At 44.4% G+C, this 24502-nt stretch overlaps 1 protein-coding gene across 4 annotated transcripts in view; it reads left to right on the top strand.

The window, feature by feature from the left end:
- Positions 1–24502, top strand: part of LOC137374586 (NXPE family member 3-like) — a 131901-nt gene that overhangs the window by 61666 nt on the left and 45733 nt on the right. For 2 of the 4 annotated variants that reach the window (XM_068040923.1, XM_068040924.1), the window contains exon 2: positions 20369–20546. In XM_068040923.1, coding sequence (XP_067897024.1) covers positions 20430–20546 — 117 coding nt within the window. In that variant the 5' untranslated portion in view covers positions 20369–20429. Of the gene's footprint in view, positions 1–8440; positions 8506–20368; positions 20547–24502 lie in introns of those variants that run through there. The other 2 variants (XM_068040922.1, XM_068040925.1) reach the window with 2 other exon arrangements.

The raw sequence follows: 24502 nt of genomic DNA, 5'->3' as shown, positions 1-24502 counted from the left end.
TCCTGCACAAATGGTTCTCCAGGATATGGGAAGCATCATGGAGCTCCCACATAGCACAGGAGCTGCAGTCTCAAGGTTGAAGCACCCCTGCCATTCCTTTATTTATTAATTGACCCATTGTTACTGCTAAAAAAAACCTTATCAATACTACAACACCTTAGAATTATTAATAAAACCTTACTCGTACCGATAAATCCTACTAAAAATCAATACAGTTCAATAGTTAAAATAAACATTACTCCAAAATAAATTCTCACCAGCTACTCATTTGTTCCTTATTATTAATACTTACATTTTACTATTAATTTTGGAAAATCATAGCTAGCGCATCCACTAACTCCGTAGCTATCTCTTTCAGAACCCTGGGGTGTAGGCCATCAAGTCCCAGGGATTTGTCATATTTTAGGCCCTTAATTTCTTCAATACTTTTTCTCTGCTGATATTAATTTCCTCACTCTTTTTAGCCCCTATGTTACCATCTATTTCTGATATGAAACTTATGTCTTCTACTGTGATGATAGATACAAAATATTTGTTCAATGCCTCTGCCATTTTCTCATTCCCCATTATAAAATCTCTTGTCTCCGCTTCTGAGGGACCAACATTTACTTAAGCTACTCTCTTTTTATATACTTACAAAAGCTCTTACAATCTGTTTTTTATAATCCTAGCTTGTTTACTTTCATATTCTATTTTTTCCCTTTTTATCAACTTTTTGGTGGCCCTTTGTTGGTTTCCAAAACATTCTCAATCCTCCAACTTGCTGTTGTTTTTTTGCAATATTGTAAGCCTCGTCTTTTAATCTAATACAATCCTTAACTTCCTGAGCAAACCACGGATGGGTCTTTCTTGCTGAGTTTTTGATTTTCAATGGAATGTATTTTTGTTGAACATTTTGAACTGTTTCTTTAGATGTTTCCCACAGTTCATTTACCACCATGCCTTTTAGCCTGTTTACCCAATTAAGCTTAGCCAGTTCTCCCCTCATACCTCTGTGATTGGCTTTGTTGAAGTTCAAGATTCTTGTTTGTGATTGGAGTATGTCACTTTCAAACTTAACATAGAATTCAATGGTATTATGATCACTATTTCTCAGTGGATCTTTTACTATGACATTACTAATAAACCCTGCTTCATTACATAATACTGGACCTAAGATAACTTTATCCTAAGTCAGTTCCACAATGTATTGCTGCAAGAAACTGTCACGAATACATTCTACAATCTCGTCTTCCAGATCACACTTGACAATTTCAATGTCTCAGTCTATATAAATATTCATGGCCCCACAATTATTACATTGCCTTTGTTACAAGCTCCAATCATTTTTTTAATGCTCTGTTCAGCAGTATAACCACTGTCAGGGGGCCTATAAACTACTCCCACCAGCATTTTCTGATTCTTACTATTCCTAATTTCCAGCCATACTGATTCTACTTCATGAACTCCTGAAGCCAGAGCCTTTCACACTAATGTCCTTATGTCATCCTTTGCTATCAGTGCTACCCTTCCACTTTGCCAATCTGTCTGTCACAGAAGAGAATGAAATCCACAAGAAAAGTATTAAAGAGTAACAAACAAAGTAAAAAAGAAACACATTATAGAAAAACAATAGTATGAGAAGCAAAGAAAATATAAAAAGGACACTCTCTGAGGCTGGGGTCATTGCAATCATTCACATGTCACATGAATAGGTTAGGTAGGTTGTTGAAGGAAAGTGGTGTAAAAAGGTACGGGAAAAAATGGGCATGTTGGATTCAGACTAATGCTTGTGTGGAGGATGAACATTCACAGGGAATGGTTAGGCTGAATGCTCTGTTTTCATGCTGTAAGTTTTGTGTAATTTACCTTGTCAGAACACTCCTTAATCATGAAATCTCTATTCGGTCACACACTTAAACTTGTCAGCTCAAGGGGAAAAACATAATCTGAAGTCTCTCTTCATAACTTTAATCTACTATTCCTGGTAACATTCTACTGAGTCTGAGCTCCACCTTTTCATTGCTTTTACCGTTCCTATAATAAAGTACATAATATTTCAATGCAACGTATCCATGTTCTTGACCAAGTTCAGCATTCTCTCCTTGCTCTTGTATTCTGTGTGTTTAGGTACAAGAGGATTGTGCTTGCCATTTTATCTGTCTGCACTGCCCCTTTGCATCTGCACACCAAGGTCTTTCTGCTCCTCTACTCCATGTAAAATTCTGCCATTTAACCTGTATTCCCTATTATCACCTTGAAAATGTATTGATTTACATTTTCTACATTTGTGACTGAGCTGCCCATTGTTCTAGTCTAGCTATGTCTTTCTCATAAGGTTAAATGACAGACTACTGTACTCCGCTTCCCCTTCTGGTATTGCCACAGTTTATTTTGACTAAATCTTCCTAAATGACACCCATGACATCCTGCTTTCATCTTAAACTTTGTCCTTCCATAAAAAGTTAAATACCAAAGATTAGCCAAGATATGTTTTCAGTTGAAGCTGTACACAGCAATGTGAAGAGCTGACAGCAGTGATCCTGAGCTTAAATGGCCCTGACGCAAGCTACGTCTAATTTTAAATGGATAGTCACAATCATCCCAAACTGATTTGGCACCTCTTAAAATCCTGTTGTCCCTCAAAAATAATCCCTGATCCAACGGCTCATGGAGAAGGAAGGGTGGTAAGCGAAGTCTGGAAGTGCAGAAAGAAATCAGACACACAGGATCATTTAAGTCCCCTAGTGGCACCAATTGAAATTGTGAGCATTAAGCAGGCGGTGATTTCCACGGAAGCTTGGATCAATGACGATATTCTTTGCCTCCCACCCACTTTGACCGAGAAGGAGATGTTGCTTCCTCCCACCAATTTCTGACTGAGCGAAAACAGCAGCCTCCCCTCTCCACCCTAAAAAGAAAATCTTCCCTTTCCACATCTCCAGAATTCTTGGAGGCCCCAGCTTAGAAGCAAGAGTGGTGTTTAATCCGAAGGGGCTGAATTTTATGATCTTGCCGCCGGCAATCCCGCTTGTGACTTGAGCGACCACGCCGCAGCGATTACACGGTGGGTGGCCATTTTGCATAATGGCAGTAGCCGTTCCCTGCAATCATGTGGTAGGGGTGGCAATGGAGACACCGTTCATGACGTCAGTGCTTCTCCATGTTGAACTACAATTGGAAGAAGCATTGAGGGTAGCAAGGGCACAGAATGTACTCTGGATGGGGACTTCAATGCCCATCACCAAGAGTGGCTCAGTAACACTACTACTGACCGAATTGGCCAAGTCCTAAAGGACATAGCTGCTAGACTGGGTCTGCGGCAGGTGGTGAGGGAACCAACAAGAGGGAAAAATCTACTTGGCCTCATCCTCACCAATTCACCTATCGCAAATTCATCTGTCCATACTAGTATTGATAGGAGTGACCACCGCCCAGTCCTTGTGGAGATGAATTCCCGTCTTCACATTGAGTGTACCCACCATCGTGTTGTGTGGCACTGCCACCGTGCTAAGTGGGATAGATTTCAAACAGATCTAGAAACTCAAAACTGGGCATCTGTGAGGCGCTGTGGGACAGCCGCAGCAGAAAAATTGTATTCAACCGCAATCTGTAACCTCATGCATGCCATATCCCACAATCAACCATTACCATCAAGCTGGGGGACCAATCCGGGTTCAATGAAGAGTGTAGGGGGGCATGCCAGGAGCAGCATCAGACATACCTAAAAATGAGGTGTCCACCTCAACACAGCTACAAGAAGCTACAACACAGAACTACTTGCATGCCAAACAGCGGAAGCAGCATGGGATAGACAGGGGGGTAAGCGATCCCACAACCAATGGATCAGGTCAAAGCTCTGCAATCCTTCTACATTCAGTCATGAATGGTAGTGGACAATTAAACAACTGACAGGAGGAGGTGGCTCCATAAACATCCCCATCCTGAATGATGGGGGAGCCCAGCACATCAGTGCAAAAGACAAGGCTGAAGCATTTGCACCCATCTTCAGCCAGAAGTGCCGAGTAAATGATCCATCTCGGCCTCCTCTTGAGATCCTCAGCATCACAGATGCCAGCCTTCAACCAATCTGATTCATTCCACATGATATCAAGAAACGGCTGAAGGCACTGGATACTGGAAAGGCTATGGGCCCTGACAACATTCCAGCAATAGCACTGAAGACTTGTGCTCCAGAACTTGCCGCGCCCCTAGCCAAGCTGTTCCAGTACAGCTACAACACTGGCATCTACCCGGCAATGTGGAAAATTGCCCAAGTATGTCCTGTCCACAACAAGCAGGACAAATCCAATCCGACCAATTACCATCCTTCCAGCCTACTCTCCATCAACAGCAAAGTGATGGAAGGGATCCTCGACAGTACTATCAAGTGGCACTTGCTCAGCAATAACCTGCTCAATGTTGCTCAGCTTGGGTTCCACCAGGGCCACTCGACTCATGACAGCCTTGGTCCAAACATGGGCAAAAGAGCTGAACTCCAGCTGTGAGGTGAGAGTGTCTGCCCTTGACATCAAAGCAGCATTTGATTGAGTATAACATCAAAGAGCCCTAGCAAAACTGGAGTCAATGGAAATCAGGGGAAAAACTCTTCACTGTTTGGAGTCTTACCTAGCATAAGGGAAGATGGTTGTGGTTGTTGGAAGTCATTCATCTCAGTCCCAGGACATTACTGCAAGAGTTCCTCAGAGTAGTGTCCTAGGTCAAACCATGTTCAGCTGTTTCATCAATGACCTTCCCTCCTTCATAAGGTCTGAAGTGGGGATGTTTGCTGATGATTGCACAATGATCAGCAACATTTGCAACTCCTCAGACACTGAAGCAGTCCGTGTCCACATACACCAAGACCTGGATAACATTCAGTGGTAAGTAACATTCATGCCACACAATTGCCAGGCAATGACTATCTCAAAGAAGACAGAACCTAACCATCACCCCTTGACGTTCAATGGCATTACCATCACTGAATCCCACACTGTCAACATCCTGGGGGTAACCATTGACCAGAAACTGAACTGGAGTATCCATATAAATGCAGTGGCTACAAGAGCAGGTGAGAGGCTAGGAATTCTGCAGGGACTAACTCACTTCCTGACTCCCCAAAGCCTGTCCACCATCTACAAGGCACAAGTCAGGAGTATGATGGAATATTCTCCACTTGCCTGGATGGGTGCAGCTCCAACAACACTCAAGAAGTTCTACATCATCCAGGACAAAGCTGCTTGATTGGCACCCCATCCACAACCTTAAACATTCACTCCCTCCACCCCTGATGCACAGTAGCAGCAGTGCGTACCACCTACCGGATGCACTGCAGCAACTCACCAAGGCTCCTTCAACAGCACCTTCCAAACCCGCGACCGCTATCACCTAGAAGGACAAGAGCAGCAAATGCAAAGGAACACCATCACCTGCAAGTTCCCCTCCAAGTCACACACCATCCTGGCTTGGAACTCTATCGCCGTCCTTCACTGTTGCTGGGTCAAAATCCTGGAACTCGCCTCCTAACTGCACTGTTGGTGTACCTGCGCCCCAAGGACTGCAGTGGTTCAAGAAGGCCGCTCACCACCATCTTCTCTAAGATAATTAGGGATGGACAATAAATGCTGGCCTAGCCAGCGAAACCCACATCCCATGAACGACTCAAAAAAATGTGAAACAATTCTCCCTCATTTATACCTCAGCCCAAGTAAAATCCATGACAGGTTGAGTCAGTATGAAAGACAATACATCCCCCAGGTGTTGATGAGGGCCCATATTAGTTGAACTTGTGATGTTGATGTTTGGCAATGTTCAATATTCGCATCTTTGCTGGAACAGGAGGGAGGTGGCCAGAACCGGTGGCGGAGTGCCCAAGCTGCGTCCTTTAATTCAGGCCAATGAGGAGGTGCTGAAATTAGCTGGGAGCCAAAGAGAACGCACCATCTCAGACATGGAGTAAGTGGTCCCAGCACAAGGCAGTGATTATTGTTGATCAGATAAAAATGCAATAATCATGACAAATTAGCTATGGCATGCTGTCCTTAATGGAATATGTGTAACCTAACCCATGCATGCTGTTTCATACGAACAGGTCATCATTCACAGGAGACCACAGACCCCGAGAGACTGCTGACAACCTCTGAGGACGAAGGGCACTCAGAGGATGCACCATCCCTCGACGCTCCTGCACATCAGCGCAGATACTTTCACCTCAGTGAGAATCCACTCGGCTTTAGAATCAGTGTCACAAACTGGTGAGAGCACTGCATGTGCGTCCAAGAAACTGGCTGAAGCTGAGACAGCCGAGGCCTCTGAGAGTTGGAGGTCTCTGGGTGGCCAGGCCCATGCTGAGCCCCAGGCTGATGATGAGCCTCTGGGGTCAACAGCACAGGACATGCTGGAGTTGCAGGGAGAATTAAGGCAACATCTGGCGGAGATGCCAGAAGCCATGCGAAGCCTTGACTGGATGATGGGGGAGACCATCCCTGCCATGACTGCTGCTATGTCACATGTATATGAGTGCATGGCTTCATCCATCAAGAGGTTGCTGAGCCTCTTGCAGAGTCACATTCCACAGATGTGCTATGACCTGCAAACTGTTGCCTTGGTCATGAGTGCAGGTCAGCATTGGCAGGGTGAGAGAAGAACCAGGAGCCTTGAGAGCTTTCCTGTTTCTAGTGCTTCTCTGGTGCATAGGGAGGTTCAAATGAGCCTTAAGTGGGAGGAAGAGAGGCTGCACTCCACATCTGGGGTCTCCCTCAGGGCTTTTCGAGTGTGGCCACTGACTCCTCAACCTCTCCACCAGTGAGTACAGCTCCAGCAGCCATGATGCCTGAGCACAGTCCTTCACCAATGCAGGAGGCCTTCAGATAGCCAGGGCCCTCCAGGCCTCAGGCACCAGAGGATAACCACCAAAGTCCTCCCAAGCCAAGGGGTGTCCTGTTCAGCAGCCTGCCTCCAGTCCAGCTGCTGGTGTAGGGGTTACACCATGCAGGAACACTTGCAAATGTATTAAAAAAAACACCTACGCACATACGAGTATTCACAGGGGGTACAACTATGTTTTGTTTACTTTAATTAAGTGTTCTTTTGTGCCATTCATTAGCCTTCATTGTTTGTAAATCAGCTTTCAAATGCTTATGACTCTTAGAATCTCAACATAATGCTTAGAGCAGTGCCAATGTGACTACGGCCATCATTATCATGGCAATGTAACTAAAGAAGTATTCTACGAATGCTGTCCCATTGGCATTAACGCACATTGTAGGTGAGACAGATGGTACAGAGGTAAAGACTACTTGCAAGATGGTCAGTATATTCAACATTGTTATTGAGTAGATATCAGGGTTGTTGAAGTCGCGTCATTACAAGGTTGTCCCTTGCCTCCTTTGTGCGTTGCTCACCATGTCTGACGTCCATCACCGTGCTGTACACTTCAATAGCTGCTTGGCCATGTCTCTCTCCATGCCCTCTTTGTCGGAGGATGTTTATTGCTCATGCATGTCTTCTTCGTCTAAGGCCTCCCCCTCTGAAATGCAATATTATGTTGAGCGCAGCAGACCACCACGATAAATGCAACCCTCTCTGGGGCATATTTTAGGGGTCCACCAGATCTATCAAACCATCAGAACCTCATCTTCAGCAGTCAATGGCCTGCTCAATGGTCACTTGGATGGAGCCATGGCAAGCGTTGTACCTCTCCTCCGTATCATTGCGAGGGTTCCCCACTGGCGTCAGAAGCCATTCACACATTCCCCTTTCAGAGCTCCCCTGGTTTACACACAAGCTGCTTTCAGAGCACCCTACATCCACACACAAGCCCATTGCAGATATCCTCCAATTCTCACACAACCCCCTTGCTGAGCTCACCCCATTCACACACAAGCCCTTGCTGAGCTCCCCCAATTCACACAAGCCCCTTGAAGATCTCTCCCCATTCACACACAAGCCCCTTTCAGAGTTGCCCTCCACTCACACAAACCCCTTGCAGATGTCCCCCCATTCATACACAAGCCGTTTGCTGAGTTCCCCTCATTCACAGACAAGCCCCTTGGATACTCAGTATTGCACTACTGGCCACTGTAAACCCCTCTTCCATGCCACAATGATTAGGTTACCTTCACTTTCATGGCACTGAGGACTCTTGCCTCGGTGGCACCAGCTTTTCAAAGTTGTGAAACTGAAGGCACATAAGTACAGCAATTCAGCCAGAAAATTAAGGAACCTCCGTTGGATCGCAGTGAATTAGATTTAAATTTATTTAAAGCAGAATTTCAAACATTTAATTTACAATGCCTTTGTTGTGCAGGTCTTGGCATTCCATAGTACTTCCCTGCCTCTAACAGAATCGGCACACTGTGGCATCGGGTTTCGTGGTGGATGGCTCTACAGAGATTCTCTGCCCCCCAACATCACCAAAACCATCTCCAGAAAGAGAACAACATTCAGCCCCATGTGTTCAGAGACTTGAATATATCACCCAGGCTGAAACTTAAGGACAATACTAAGAGTGCTCCACTGCCAGAGGTACTTATTTTCAGATGAGATATTAAACCGAGGCCTCATCTTCCAACTCAGATGAATATAAAATATCCCATGGTACTTTTCAAAGAAGAACAGGGGAATCCTTCTGGTCCTGGCCAATATTTAACCCCAACTAACATCACAAAAAAATACATATTACTGGCCTTTTATTGCATTATTGTTTGTGGGATCCTGCTGAGTACAAATTTGCTGCAGTGTTTTCTTACATTAAAACAAAAGTATGTAATTGATTTTGAAGCAAGTTGGGATGTCCTCAGGTCATGAAAGATACAAAATTATCACAGATTATTTTCTTAACTGGGTCTCTGAGAGGAAAAGATTTCTGGGCAAACGCACCCCCCCCCCCAACTCATCTCTTGCTGCGCAGAAAAAGAACTAGGGCATTCTCTTTCCTCCCTGCAGCCTCCAACAAACAGAAAATTTACTCTCTGCAAATCCATGCATTGCCACCACACCCCCCGCGTCCCCCCCACCACTTCCCCCCCCACACTCCCTCCCCCCACAACCACAGCTCCATCATCTCTGTGAGAAAAATCTGCCCTCCCCCACACTGGGTGGACATCCAAATGGAAACAGGTGCCAGACCAGTACAGATCCTCAGTCCCACTGAGAAGATTGACTCTGGCACAGTGCCATTCACATTTCCTGTCTACATCCTTCGTCCTCTTATACCTCCCTCTCTTTTCCCTGTCTCCATTCAGCTCCCCTTCTCTACCTATGACTTCACATTCTCTCCTACTCCTCTCCACCTGCTGAAAAACAATTTGCATCCTTTACAGCTTCACTTCCTCAGCTAGGAAGAACTCTGGAGGAAAACCTCCCCATCACACAGAGTAGGACCTGGAGCCGGAAGTACTTACCACCCTGCCGCACTGAGTCAATAAAACAACCCTCTGCTACCCTGTCACTGACAAAACCCACTTTCCCAGTGCTCCAATGACTCTTCTCCTTCACCCTATTCCCTCCTCAGCCCCTCTTGCCAACTTTGGAGCCCTCGCATTTACCTACCCTCTCCAATATCTCCTCTCGTCTCCACCCCATTGGCCGTCCTCTTCTGCCTTTTTTAATTGGCTCATGGGATGTGGGCATTTCTGGCAATGCCAGCATTTATTGACCATCCCTAATTGCTCTTGAGAAGGTGGTGGTGAGCTGCCTTCTTGAACCATTGCAGTCCAGCTGGTGTAGGTACACCCACAGAGCTCTTAGGGAGGGAGTTCCAGGATTGTGACCCAGCGAAAGTGAAGGAACGGCAACAGAATTCCCAACTTCTGACCCGCTCTTGTAGCCGCAATATTTATGCGGCTGGTCCAGTAAGGTTCTGGTTAATGGTGACCTCCGGCAATATCCCATCTAAATTCTCTTTGCACTGCGTGGCTTACAAACTCCTCTGAGCACTACTTTCTTAACTATGGACAAGTTACATTCAAAAATCACTGACCTTTCTCAAAGTTGTGAACAGCCTATTTATTTTGTTGAGCGTTACATTTCAGATGGCTGTGCAGTTGTGCATGCATGTACCTTAGATAAAGCATTGGTCTACTCTCACTGATCCTATTCTTCCTCTCCTCACACATGACCGATTCTCCCTCTCCTCATACACGTCCCATTCTCCCTCTCCTCTCTCATGTCCCATTCTCCCTCTCCTCACACATCCCAATCTACCCCTCCTCACATCCATCCCATTCTACCTCCCCTCATACATCTTCCACCTGGACTGTTAGCTCCTCTTTCCCGACACAAGAGCTCACACTTTCAGGAAAGTAGAGTAAATGTGAAAGGATCAGGGACGATGCGCATAGCTCGAAAGTCTGGGCAGCCTTAAAAATCCATTCATCCCGCCAAACAGTGAAATGAAACTTACATAATCTGTTCTCTCATCCATTATCCAGTAACTTAGACAGTTTCAATTAACCTGTGGATTCTAGGCTGGTACATGTGGTGCAGTCAATGTTAAAGGTAGGGTCCCATTGGTCCATATATATGATCAACAAGCTAATCTGCATCTGAAGGACCCCTCCCTCTGGCCTCTTACTTGCTCTTGATCGTTTCATTCAGAACTGTCGGCGTGGCGTTGGCCATCTTCATTTTTGCACTCCCCTCTCTCACTCTAACCTGTCTCCCTTTGAAGTTTCTGCCCTCTGTTCTCTCAGGTCTAACCCCCGACATTGTGATCAAACTTACTGATAAAGGTGGTGCTGTTGTTGTCTGGCGTGCCAATCTCCATCTTGCAGATGCTGAGTGCCAACTCTCAGACACTTCTTCCTACTTCCCCCTGGACCATGACCCTGTAAATCTAAGTTCTTTTTGCCTTCAGTCTGGTTCAGTAAATATACCGAGTCGGATGTGTAGGTAAAATCAATTACTTTATTTGCGCATTTAGCCGGCTGACTTACTCTAATACAACGACACTGACTCCACCCAGAGTCTGTCTGGTCCACCAGAGTAAGTGTTGTTCGTGTTCCAGATACTACTGTTTATACATTAAGATTCATGCTACACCCCCTTGTTTAACCAATCAGTGCGGTACAATTTAAATTTCAACCAGGTGATAACGTGGAGTACATTTGTTACTGAGGTTAACAATACCCTCTATTCTCAATACATACTTGTTACTAACATAATATTGTTTTGCATCAGCAAGATAAAAGAAAACAGACAAGCAAGATAATTAGCAAAAGCAGAGGTATGAGAAACAACACTCTGGTTTCGCTTCCCACAATTGTCATGAGTCCTGTGATCCTGTTATCTTTATCAAGTTGCAGCCTGCAGTAACACCAAGCAGTAGTCGTATCATATACGAGGGGCCCTATATTCCTTATCATCACTCACACAGGCATGGACAGCATGTTTCACAGGAGTCCATTTGTTTCAAACCACAGGGAGTCACACAATCAGGCCATAAAAGAACCGATGTCCTTGCAATTACCAGTGTCGGCTAGTCTTTACAATCTCACACTCTCTGCCTTTACTTTTAACTATTTCATTGTGGCTTCTGCCACGTAAAATCAAAGCTTAGCAAAGCTACTATTCCTAACTTGGCTATATTTCCCATTAAGCATAGGGCCATGCCTTTCTGCTCACTTCCACAACCCCACCAACAAACATTAAGCCACTGTCTCCAGGACTGTCACTGACCTCATCTCCTCTGGAGATCTTCCATCTACAGCTTCCAACCTCATACCACAACCCCGGACAGCCCGCTTTTACCTCCTTCCCAAAATCCACAAACAGGACTGTCCCGGTAGAACATTGTTTCAGCCTGTTCCTGCCCCACAGAACTTATCTTGACTCTATCTTTTCTCTCCTGGCCCAGTCTCTTTCCACATATATCCGTGACTTCTGATTCTTCTGACTCTCTGCGTCATTTCGACAATTTCCAGTTTCCTGGCCCTCACCGCCTCCTGTCCACTATTGACATCCAATCTCTCTACACCTCCATCCCCAACCAGGACGACCTGAGGGCTCTCTGCTATTTCCTTGAACAGAAGCCCAACCACTCTCCATCCACCACCACCCTCCTCTGCCTGTCTGAACCTGTTCTTACATTGAACAACTTCTCCTTCAACTCTACTCATGTCCTCCAAATAAAAGGTGTTGCTATGGTTACCCGCATGGATCCTAGTTATGCATGTCTTTTTGTGGGGTTTGTCGTTATTCCAGTCCTACTCAGGCCTCCTCCCCAACCCTTTTTCTGGTACGTTGATGACTGTATCGGTGCTGTTTCCTGTGCCCACCCTGAACTGGAAAACTTCATCAACTTGGCTTCCAATTTCCACCCTTCTCTCACCTTCACCTGGTCCATCTCCGACACTTCCCTTCCTCGACTTCTCTGTCTCCATCTCTGGGGATAGGCTGTCCACTAATAGTCCTTATAAGCCCACTGACTCCCACAGCTACCTCAACGTCACTTCCGCACACCTGCCTCCTGTAAGGGGTCCAATCCATTCTCTCAGTTTCTGTGTCTCCGACACACCTGCTCTGATGATACTACCTTAAAAAACAGTTCTTCTGATATCTCTACCTTTTTCCTCAACCGAGGATTCCCCCGCACTGTGGTTGACAGGGCCCTCGACCATGTCCGACCCATTTCCTACACTTTTTCCCTCATCCCTTCCCGTCCCTCCCAGAACCGCGACAGGGTTCGCCTTGTCCTCACTTTCCACCCCACCAGCCTCCACATCCAAAGGATCATCCTCTACCATTTCCGACATCTCCAGCATGATGCCACTACCTCCCCTCCCCTGTCAGCATTCCGAAGGGATCATTCCCTCCATGACACTCTGGTCCACTCCTCCGTCACCCCGACACCTCGTCCCCTTCCCACAGCACCTTCCCATGAAATCGCTGGAGATGTAATACCTGCCCTTTTACCTCCTTTCTCCTCACCATCCAAGCCCCTAAATACTCCTTCCAGGTGAAGCCGTGACTTACTTGGACTTCTTTCAATTTAGTATACTGTATTCACCGCTCACAATGTGGTCGCTTCTACAATGGGGAGACCAAATGCAGACTGAGTGACCGCTTTTTGGAACATCTCCATTCATTCCACAAGCATGACCCCGAGCCTCCGGTTGCTTGCCATTTTAATTCACCACCCTGCTCTCATACCAACATTTCTGTCCTTGACCTGCTGCAGTGTTCCAGTGCACCTCAATGCAAGCTTGAGGAACAACACCTTATCTTCCAATTAGGCACCCTTCAGACTTTTGGATTCAACACAGAGTTCAACAATTTCAGAGCATGACTGTCTTTTTTTATTTTATTTTATTTTATTTCATAGTATTTTATTTCATTTTATTTTATTTTTTAAACCATGGACCTGTCTTCGACTTGTTTTTAGATTTTTGCTTTTGAACAGATCTGTTCACTATTCTGCCATTAACACTCTCTTTGGACTAATGTTTTGTATTTTAATGCAACTGTTAGCACTCCCTTTGCCTTTGTTCCATGATTTCTTTATCATTTAATCTCTCCTGTCCTCTCCCCATCACACCCCTTCCCTTTTGTTCTTCTTCCCCCCCTCGCCCTTTTCACTTGCTTAAAACCTTTTACATTTCTAACCTTTGCCAGTTCTGATGAAAGGTCACAGACCTCCAATGTTGACTCTGTTTATCTCTCCATAGATGCTGCCTGACCTGCTGAATATTTCCAGCACTTTCTGTTTTTATCACTGCATCAGAAACTTGCCTTTCAGAAAGAATTAGATGTTCATTGAGACTAAATTCATTGATACATTTCATCCCAGATTGTGTGTGCTTATCTGGCCATGATGGGCCGTGCCCACTGGATGTGTGGCTTTAATTGCTATGGGCCATTCTGGCTATGCTGCTCCTGGTTGAATCCTGAGGCATTAAGAGCTGCTGAATGGGGAGCATCCCAAAATCTTGCTTTAATCTTGGACCGGCAACCAGTTGCTCTGCTGTTCCCATCACTTTCATCCAGCTCAGTCACTCTCCCCCTCTCATAGGCCAACTAGCCACCAGGGAATTTTTCCAAGCCTCTCCCTCACCCACAACCATTGACCAATGAATCCTGAGCACTCTCAGCTTCTGAAGTTCAATCTCTTTCAGGTCTTTTGTGGCTTCTCACCTCCTGCCCTTCTCGTCAAGCACTGCTCACTTCTTGACTCACCTGACCCTCCCTCCTGACCCCTTGTTTAAGCTCACGGCTCCTCCAATCACAGATTCTCTCTTACCCGCACATGCTGCTCTTCCAATCACAGACTCTCTTGTAGACTTGCTGATCCTCCAATCACAACCCCTCTCGTGCACTCACTGCTCCTCCAATAACAGCTGCACTTTTCCTGCCATCTCTCCAACTGCTAATGCTTTTGCCATTGGGGTTTGATGCTCAGCCCTCCTTCAAGCTCACTGTTGTGAGCAGCCTAATTATTACAATGTGTGGTACTTTCCAGATTGTTCTGCAGCCATGCACATGTGCACCTGATGATTGAGAGTAGACTGATGGGATGGTAATTGGATGGATTGAATTTGTCCTGCTTTTTATGGACAGGACATAATTGGGCAATTTTGCATTTTGTTGCATGGTTGCCAGCGTTGTATCTGTACTGCTATAGCTTTGTTAAGGGTGTGGCTGGTTCTGGAGCACATCTTCAGCACTGTAACCAAGATGTTGTCAGGGCGCATAGCCATTTCTTGATACATGTGGACTGAACCAAATTGGGTGAAGATTGGCATCAGTGATGCAGGGGACCTCAAGTGCACCTGACAGGGAACAAAGCCTCAGGAAGCTGATGATGAGGGATTCAGTGATAGTAATGCTGTTGAATGTCAGGGGAAGCGATTAGATTCTCTTGTGTTGGTGATGGTCATTTCCTGGCATTTGTGTGGCACTGACAGAACCCAAACTGAGCATTGGTGAGCAGGTTTTGTTCAGTCGGTGCTGCTTAATGGCACTGTCAACTGCACCTTCCATCACTTTGCTGATGATTGACAGTAGACTGATGGGGCAGTAATTGGCTGGATTGGATTTGTCCTGCTTTTTATGGACAGAACATAATTGGGCAATCTATTTCATATTCATTTATGGGGATGAAGGCGTCGCTGGCTAGACCAGCATTTATTGCTCATCCCTAATTGCTCATGAAGAAGTGTTGGTGAGCTGCCTTCTTGAACCGCTGCAGTCCATGTGGGGTAGGTACACCCACAGTGCTGTTCGGAAGGAAGTTCCAGGATTTTAACCCAGCAATAGTGAAGGAATAGCGATATAGTTCCAAATCAGGATGGTGTGTGGCTTGGAAGGGAACTTGCAGGTGGTAGTGTTCCCATGCAACAGGTGGTAAAGGTCACAAGTTTGAAAGGTGCTGTCTAAGTAGCCTTGGTGCGTTGCTGCAGTGCATTTTGTAGATGGTACACACTGCTGCCTCTGTGTGTCGGTGGTGAAAGGAGTGAATGTTTGTGGATGGGATGCCAATCTAGCGGACTGCTTTGTCATGGATGGTGCTGAGCTTCTTGAGTGTTGTGGGAGCTGCATCCATTCTATTACACTCCTGACTTGTGCCTTGTAGATGGTAAGCAGACATTGGGGAGTCAGGACGTGAGTTCCTCGTGTGGTGCTGCTGTGGACAAGCTCTCCTGCAATCCTCACTGAACCAGGGTTGGGTCACTGGCTTTATAGTAATGGTAGAGTGAAGGATATGCCAGGCCATGAGGTTAAAGATTGTGGTAGAGTACAATTCTGCTGCTGCAGATGGTCCACAGCACCTCATGGATGCCCAGTTTTGAACTACGAGATTTGTTCTGAATCTATGGCATTTAGCATGGTGTTAGCGCCACATAACACAATGGAAGGTGTCCTCAGCATGAAGATGGGACTTTGTCTCCACAAGGACTGTGCAGTGGTCACTCCTACTAATGTGTTCATGGATAGATGCATCTACAAACTGAGGGGGGGAAGGTTTGGGTAAAGGGAAATTTAGAAATCCAAAGACAGAGGTCAGGGCATTGCAGTGGAATAGTGGGTAACTCCCAACAGAATGGGACAGGAAGGGGCAGAGAGTTTAACAAAAATTGTACATTGGCAAATAAGGTCATTGCAAGGAATAGAGGTAAAAAACATGAAATTAAAGTTCCTTTATCTGAATGCATGAAGCATCTGTAATAAGATAATGAACCAATGGCACAAATAAAGGTAAATGATCTAGATCTAATTGCCATTACCGAGACCTGGTTACAAGGAGATCAAGATTGGGAAATTAATATTCCAGGATAGATAATATTTTTGGAGAGACAGACAGAATGGCGAAGGAGGAGGGGTAGCCCTGATAGTAAAGGATGACATTAGGACATTAATAAGAAGGGATCAGGCCTCAGAAGACCATGAAGTAAAATCAGTTTGGGTAGAAATTAGGAATAGCAGGAGTCAGAAAACATTGGTGGGAGTAATTTACAGTCCTCCTAGCAATAGTTATATTATTGGACAGAAAATTAAATGGGAAATTATTGGAGCATGTCAAAAAGGTAATGTATTAATAGTGGGGGAGTTTAATCTGCATATAGACTGGAACAATCAAATTGGCAACAGTAGTCTAGAAAATGAATTTGTAGAATGCTTTCATGACAGTTTCTTGGAGCAATACATTGTCAAACCGACTAGGGATAAAGCTATCTTAGATCTTGTGTTGTGTCAAGAAGCAGGGTTAATAAGCAATGTCATAGTAAAAGATACACTGGGAAATAATGGAAATAATAATCATAATACCATTGAATTTGATGTTAACTTTGAAAGTGACACACTTCAATCACAAACAAGAATCTTAAACTTAAAGCAATTACGAAGGAATGAGGGGAGAACCGGTTAAGGTTAATTGGATAAATAGACTGGAAGGCATGGCGGTAAATGAACAGTGGGAAACCTTTAAAGAAACAATTCAATAGGTTCAACAAAAGCACATTCCGTTCAAAAACTCATCAAGAAAGCCCCATCTGTGGCTCACTCAGGAAGTTAAGGGGGTTATTAGACTAAAAGAAAAGGCTTACAATGTTGCAAAAAATAGTAGCAAGTCTGAGGATTGGGAATGTTTTAGAAAGCAACAAAGGGCCACCAAAAAGTTGATAAGAAGGAAAAAAATAGAATGAGAGTAAACTAGCCCTTAGAGGCAGAGAGAGGAGAAATCATCATGGGGAAATGAGGAAATGGCAGAGACATTGAACAAATATTTTGTGTCTGTCTTCACAGTAGAAGACACAAATTTCATACCAGAAACAGGTAGCAACCTAGGGGCTAAAAAGACTGAGGAAATTAAGGATATTGATATCAGCCGAGTAAAAATATTGGAGAAACTTGAGGGACTAAAATCTGCCAAGTCCCTGGGATCTATATCCTAGGGTTCTGAAAGAGATAGCTGAAGAGATAGTGGATGTGCTGCATATGATGCTGGAAACTATTATTAAAGAAGTCTTAACATGGCACTTGGAAAAGCATAGTATGATTAGAACAAGTCAGCATAGTTTTACTAAAGGGAAATCCTTTTTGACAAAGTTATTCGAGTTCTTTGAGGATGTAACTAGTAGGGTAGGTAAAGGAGAACCAGTAGATGTTGTATACCTAGATTTTCAAAAGGCATTCAATCAGGTGCCACATAAAAGTTTAATGGGAAAGATAAAGGGCACATGGTGTTGAGGGTAATATAGTAGCGTGGATAGAGAATTGGTTAACATACAGGACGCAGAGACTGGGCATAAATGAGGCATTTTCAAGTTGGCAGGCAGTGAATAGTGGAATGCAACAAGGATCAGTGCTGGGGCCTCAGCTATTTACACTCTATATTAATGACTTGGATAAAGAGACACGGAGTAATGTATCTAAGTTTGCTGATGATACAAAGCTCAGTGGAAAGGTAAGCTGCGGGGAGGATATAGAGAGGCTGCAAAGAGATATAGACAAGTTACGTGAGGGAGCAACAATATGGCATATGGAGGAGTATAATGTAGGGAAGTGTGAGGTTTTTCACTTTGGTAATAAAATTAGAAAAGCAGAATATTTTTTTAAAAGGTGTGAAACTGGTAAGTGTTGATGTTCAGAGAGACTTGGGGTTACTTGTACAATGAACACACAAAGTTAACATGCCGATGCAGCAGGCTATTAGGAAGTCAAATGGCATGTTGGCCTTTATTGTAAGGGGATTGGAGTACAGGAATAAAGAAGTCTTACTAAAATTGTACAGGGCTTTGGTGAGACCGCACCTGGAATATTGTGTGCAGTTTTGATCTCCACATTTAAGAAAGGATATACTTGTACTGGAGGCACTGCAACAAAGATTTACAAAATTGGGCCCTGGGATGAGGGGCTTGTCCTATGATGAGTGGCTGAGTAAATTAGGCCTATATTCTCTGGAGTTTAGAAGAATGAGAGGCGACCTAATTGAGACATACAAGATTCGGAAAGGGCTTGCTGGGTAGAAGCTGAGACATTTTTCCCGCTGGTCAGGGAATCTAGAACACGGGAACACAGTCTCAGGATAAGGGGCCAATCATTTAGGACTGAGATGAGGAGAAATTACTTCACTCAAAGAATTGTGAATCTTTGAAATTCTCTACCCAAGAGGGTTGTGAATGCTGCATCATTGAATACATTTAAGGCTTGGATAGATATTTCGTCTCGCAGGGAATCAAGGGATATGGGGAATGGGCAGGAAAGTGGAATTGAAGCCCAAGATCAGTCATGATCGCATTGAATGGTGGAGCAGGCTCGATGGCCATATGGGCTACTTCTCTTATTTCTTGTGTTCTTGTGTTACAACTGGTAAATTGGTGAAGACAAGTTCAAGTAGATTTTGTTTCACTCACCACCCACTGAAGACCCAGTTTGGTAGATATCTTTCTGGACTTGGCCAGCTTGGTTAGTAGTGGTGCTACTGAGCCAATCTTGGTGATGGAAATGGAAGTCCCCTCACCTAGAGTACATTCTATGCCATGGTTACCTTCAGTGCTTATTCCAGGTGATGTTCAACACAGAGGAGTACTGAGTCATCAGCTGAGGGAGGGTGCTAGGTGGTAATCAGCAGGAGATTTCCTTGCCCATGTTTGACCTGATGCCATGAGAGCTCATGGGGTTCAGAGTCAATGTTGAGGACTCCCAGGGCCACTTTCTCCCAAATATATACCCATGTACTGTCACCTCTGCTGGGTCTGTCCTGTCATGGGACTGGACATACCCAGAGATGGTGATGATGGAGTCTGGGACATTGGCTGAATGGTGTGATTCTGTGATTATGACTATGTAAAGCTGTTATTTGACTCCTCTAATCAGCATTCACTGGCCCTGTTTATTTATGTTTCTGTAAGTACCTAGTGATATAGGTTAAAAATGAACCAATAGCAGAATTAAGACAGACAGCCTATAATTACCTGGCTTATCCTCGTCTCCTTTTTTTTTGAGGGACGCCACATTTACCACCATCACGGAAATGTGCTAGGTTAAATGTTGATTGTTTTAATCCACCAACTGGAAACCTAAATAATAAACTGGTGGAGATGAACCACTCAAACTTTGCAAGCTTCAAACTCTGCCTGCTGACCGTGAGCACCGAGGCATATTCCCTGCTGCAGACTGTAGTGTTCAGTGGTTAAATTGATCTATATTTGTTTGTGTTAGTCTGTTCACTGATCGATGCTCACTGTGTTTAATGACTTAAGCCTGATGGGAGAGCTACAGAGAGTAGAAAACTTTCCAGAATGAACAGCCGGAGATCTCTCTCAAAGGAATTCAGCCATATTGCTGTCTCCCAGAGAACCACAAAATCAATGTCTACATCTTCAAACCAGAAGCCTCAGGACCACCAAAGGAAAATCTTGTGACCACTGAATTCAACCTGAAGCCTGTTGAGTCACAAACCTTCACAGACTGCATCCTCCTTTTATTTCTCTGGACTCTAATTCGACCAATCTATCCTTCCCCATTCTGTAACCTATTGGGGGTGTGTGTGTGTGTGTGAAATTTGGAATGTATTTTATTACTTGTACTTAGATCGGTTTAAGTACATTAAGTTAACCTCTCTCTTTGTTAAACTCAAGAAAACATGTCCAATTGGTTCTTTTTATGATCATGGGATGTAAACAGTTAAACACTCACTGAATTAGCAAGTATATCCACTTCAAAAAGAAATACACCTGCTGTGGTCAAACAAGGAGAGGGAAAAGAGGGGAGCCCTTCGACCCCTCCTCACCTGATCATAACAGGCACCCTCCAGTTCTCTGGCACAATTTACTTTTCAGAGCATTTTGTGAATTTATAGTCCAAGGCTTCCCTCAGGATCCTCGAATGGAAACCATCAGTTCCCAGTGATTTCTTGATATTAAATTTATTTAGTGTTTTTTTGTTGCAGATTTGTGAAGCAGAAGTGCAGAACAGACTGATGATATACTAGTGCACAGTGACCTTCCAGTATGGATGAAAAAGCCACAAAAAAAACTGCTCTTCCCTTCCACATCTGTCGGTTCCTTTTCATGTTGCTGGTATTGATAACACTGCTCATGCTGATTCTGAACTTGTGTGATATAAAGGTATGTAGAGTGGAATAACCAACATGTTTAGAGTAAACCAATGATGTTGACTAAAGTTCAAAGTAGCAGTTGTTACAGTCATATGAGGAGGCAGTCGAAGGACCTCCCTCTTTTCCCTCTCCTTGTTCGCAGGTTTAATTCTTTCTTAAAATGGATGTACTGATCAATTCAGTAGGTGTTTGATTACTTACTTGCTATGATCTTAACAAGAACTAATTGGATAGTTTTTCTTGAGTTATCAAAGAATTAGAATTAGAATTAGAATATTACAGCGCAGTACAGGCCCTTCGGCCCTCGATGTTGCGCCGAGCTGTGAAACCATCTGACCTACACTATTCCATTTTCATCCAGGTTAAATTTATTGTACCCAAACCGAACTAATGCAAATAATAAACTATGCGCCAATTTTCACTCAACCACCACACCTGAAGTTTACACACACACAAATAGGTTACAGAGTGGGGAAAGGTAGATTGGTTGAGTTAGAGTCCATAGAACAAAGGGGTATACAGTTTATGACGTTTGGTGATTCCACTGGCTTCTAGCTGAATTTGGTGGTCCTGAGGCTTTTAGTTTGAAGAGGTAGATGACTGGTTCTGTGGGTAGCTTGTAGACAACGATGTGAATGATTTCCTTCAATGGGGTTTCTGATTGTAGCCGGAGTATGCAAAGGTGGTCAGTTAATAGACAGGAGTTGAAAGCTTTCAAGCTGGAAAGAAGAGAGAGAGAGAGAGACCTCACTTGGGACTTCACGTGTCAGAGTCCAGAAGCTTCTTCTCTGCTGCAGAGAAACACAAGCTTAAAACCACAGATGGGGAGGGGCTTGTCACATGACAGTCACTCAGTGATTCAAACATAGCAGTATTTCTCTCTTGCTAAAAAGAACAGGTAGTTCCCTTTACCCTCCTGGATCTTGGTTCTTGCTGGGGAATGAGTAGCCATTTCCTCTCCACTTCACAAGCATTGCAATATAGGATACAGTGTTGCAAATTAGATGACCATCCTAAGCTGCCAACAAATCCACCTTTTTATCTGTTCTTTTTTTAAATGTCTTTGAAAAATGTAAATTCAGAGCGCCAGTGTTTTAAAATATGATGGTTTATTTCTGGAGGCCCACGTGTTACAAATGGAAAGAATTAATATGATTATATTTCTATTGTTGTCTCTTTAAACAAGGACTGAGTTTTCTCCCAGTTTGGGTCCTGCTGGGTTATATATTCCCACTAAACGGTGAATATTGTGTTCCAGACCTCTGCCTGTGCTCTCTTTGCCCACATGCTAGAAGGTGTACAACAGTGGTCTGGTGAGGACAATTTGTCTTTTCTCTCTCCTCCCCTTCCCCATCACCTCTCTGCATGGAGACATTGTAGCTTCAGCTGCACCCACTGCAGAGTCACAACGGATCTGAGAAGAGTAGGGGCACTGAATTGATATCTTTCCACTGAGTGCTGAAGCATAAATAAGAAGTTTCAAATAAAAACAAGAAATGCTGGAAATACTCAGCAGGTCTGGCAGCATCTGTGGAGAGAGAAGCAGAGTTAACGTTTCAGGTCAGTGACCCTTCTTCAGAACTTCACTGACCTGAAACGTTAACTCTGCTTCTCTCTCCACAGATGCTGCCAAACCTTCTGAGTATTTCCAGTATTTCTTGTTTTTATTTCAGATTTCCAGCATCCGCAGTATTTTGCTTTTATTATAATAAGAAGTTTCAGTTCATTATCACTGATGTTTTAGTGCTGCCCTTAAACAACAAGTGACCTAATTTTAATGGAGTAAATTTATTCAATTTTAAACCTTTTAAATTGTCAGTGTTGTTTCTGACTTCCTCTTTAGTCACATGTAAACAGCAAGGCAAATGTGAATTGTACTAAAGAGGTGAAATTGTGCCAACTGGTTGAACGTAAGAATATAGGAAATAAGAGCAGGACTAGGTCATACAGCCCCTCTAGCCTACTCTGTCATTCAATAAGCTCATGGCTGATCTGATCTTGGTCTTAACTCCACTTTCCTGCCTGTTTCCCATAACCCTTGACTCCTCAATAGTTCAAGAATCTGTTGGCATTCACCAATCTTCAGTCTCCCTATATGTGTTCCATTTACTGCATAATTAAATTGTTGTGCATAGAATAATAGAATCATAGAATGATTACAGCACAGAAGGAGACCATTCAGCCCATCATCTCCATGCTGGCTCTCGGCAAGAGCAACTCACCTAGTGCCATTCCCCTGCCTTTTCCCTGTAGCCAAATGTTTTGTCTGCAGATAATTATCCAGTTATCTTGTAAAGGCTTTGAGTTAATCTGCCTCCACCACATTCTCAGGCAGTACATTCCAGATCCTAACCATTTGATGTGGAAAAAGGATTTTCCTCATGTCACTTTTGCTTCTTTTGCCAGTCACCTTAAATTGCTATCTTTTAGTTCCAATCCTTCGGTGTGGGTGAACAGTTTCTCCCTATCTACACTGCCAAGACTCCTCACGATTTTGAAAACCACTATCAAATCTCCTCTTAAACTTCTCCAAGATGAAATGCTATCAAGCAGCACTTGCTTAGCAATAACCTGCTCATTGACACTCAGTTTGGGTTCCACCAGTGCCACTCAGCTCCTGACCTCATTGCAGCCTTGATCCAAACATGGACTAAAAAGCTGATCTCGAGAGGTGAGGTGCGAGTGATTGCCCTTGACATCAAAGCAGCACTTGATTGAGTGTGGCACCAAGGAGCCCCAGCAAAACTGATGCCAATGGGAATCAAGGGGAACGGCTTCCACTGGTTGGAATCATACTGAGCAGAAGGTCAATCATCTCAGCTCCAGGACTTCACTGCAGGAGTTCCTCAGGGTACTGTCCTTGGCCCAACCATCTTCAGCTACTTCATCAATGACCTTCCCTCTATCATAAGGTCAGAAGTGGGGATGGTCGCTGATGATTGCACAATGTTCAGCACTGTTTGCAACTCCTCAGATACTGAAGCATCCTGTGTCCAGATGCAGCAAGATCTGGACAACATCCAGACTTGGGCTGATAAATGGAAAGTAACATTTGTGCCACACAAGTGCCAGGCAATGACCATCTCCAACAAGAGAGAATCTAACCCTATCCCCTTGATGTTCAATGGCATTACCATCACTGAATCCCCCACTATCAACATACTGGGGGTCACCATTGATCGGAAATTGAACTGGACCAGCCAAATAAATACTGTGGATACAACAGCAGGTCAGAGGTTGGGAATTCTGTGGCGACTAACTCACCTCCTGTCTCCCCAGTGCCTGTCCACCATCTGAAGGCACAAGTCAGGGGTGTGATGGAATACTCTCCACTTGCCTGGATGGGAGCAGCTCCAACGACACTTAGGAAGCTCAACACCATCCAGCACAAAGCAGTCCACTTGATTGGACCATATCCACCACCTTAAACATTTACTCCCTCTGCCACCGACACACAGTGGCAGCAGTGTATACTGTCTACAAGATGCACTGCAGCAACTCACCAAGGCTCCTTCAACAGCCCATCCTTCCAAACCAACGACCCCTACCACCTAGAAGGACAAGGGCAGCAGATGCATGGGAACACCACCACCTGCAAGTTGCCCTCAAGCTATACACCATCCTGACCTGGAACTATATCACTGTTCCTTCATTGTTGCTGGGTCAAAATCCTGGAACTCCCTTCCTAACAGCACTGTGGGTGTACCTACATCCCAAGGACTGCAGTGGTTCAAGAAGGCAGCTCACCTGTACCTTCTCAAAGGCAATCAGGGATGGGAAATATATGTTAGCCTAACCAGCAATGCCCACATCCTACAAACGAATAAGACAAAAGAACAGACCCAGCTGCTCCCAGCCTATCTATATAATTGATGTTCTTGGTCCCTGGAACCATTCTAGGAATATAGGAACATAGGAACAGGAGTAGGCCATTCAGCCCATCGAGCCTGCCCTGCCATTCAATAT

The sequence above is a fragment of the Heterodontus francisci genome, chromosome 10 (assembly GCF_036365525.1).
Source record: "Heterodontus francisci isolate sHetFra1 chromosome 10, sHetFra1.hap1, whole genome shotgun sequence".
NCBI classification, from domain to species: Eukaryota; Metazoa; Chordata; class Chondrichthyes; order Heterodontiformes; family Heterodontidae; genus Heterodontus; species Heterodontus francisci.
This window is presented reverse-complemented; position numbering and strand designations above follow the sequence as displayed.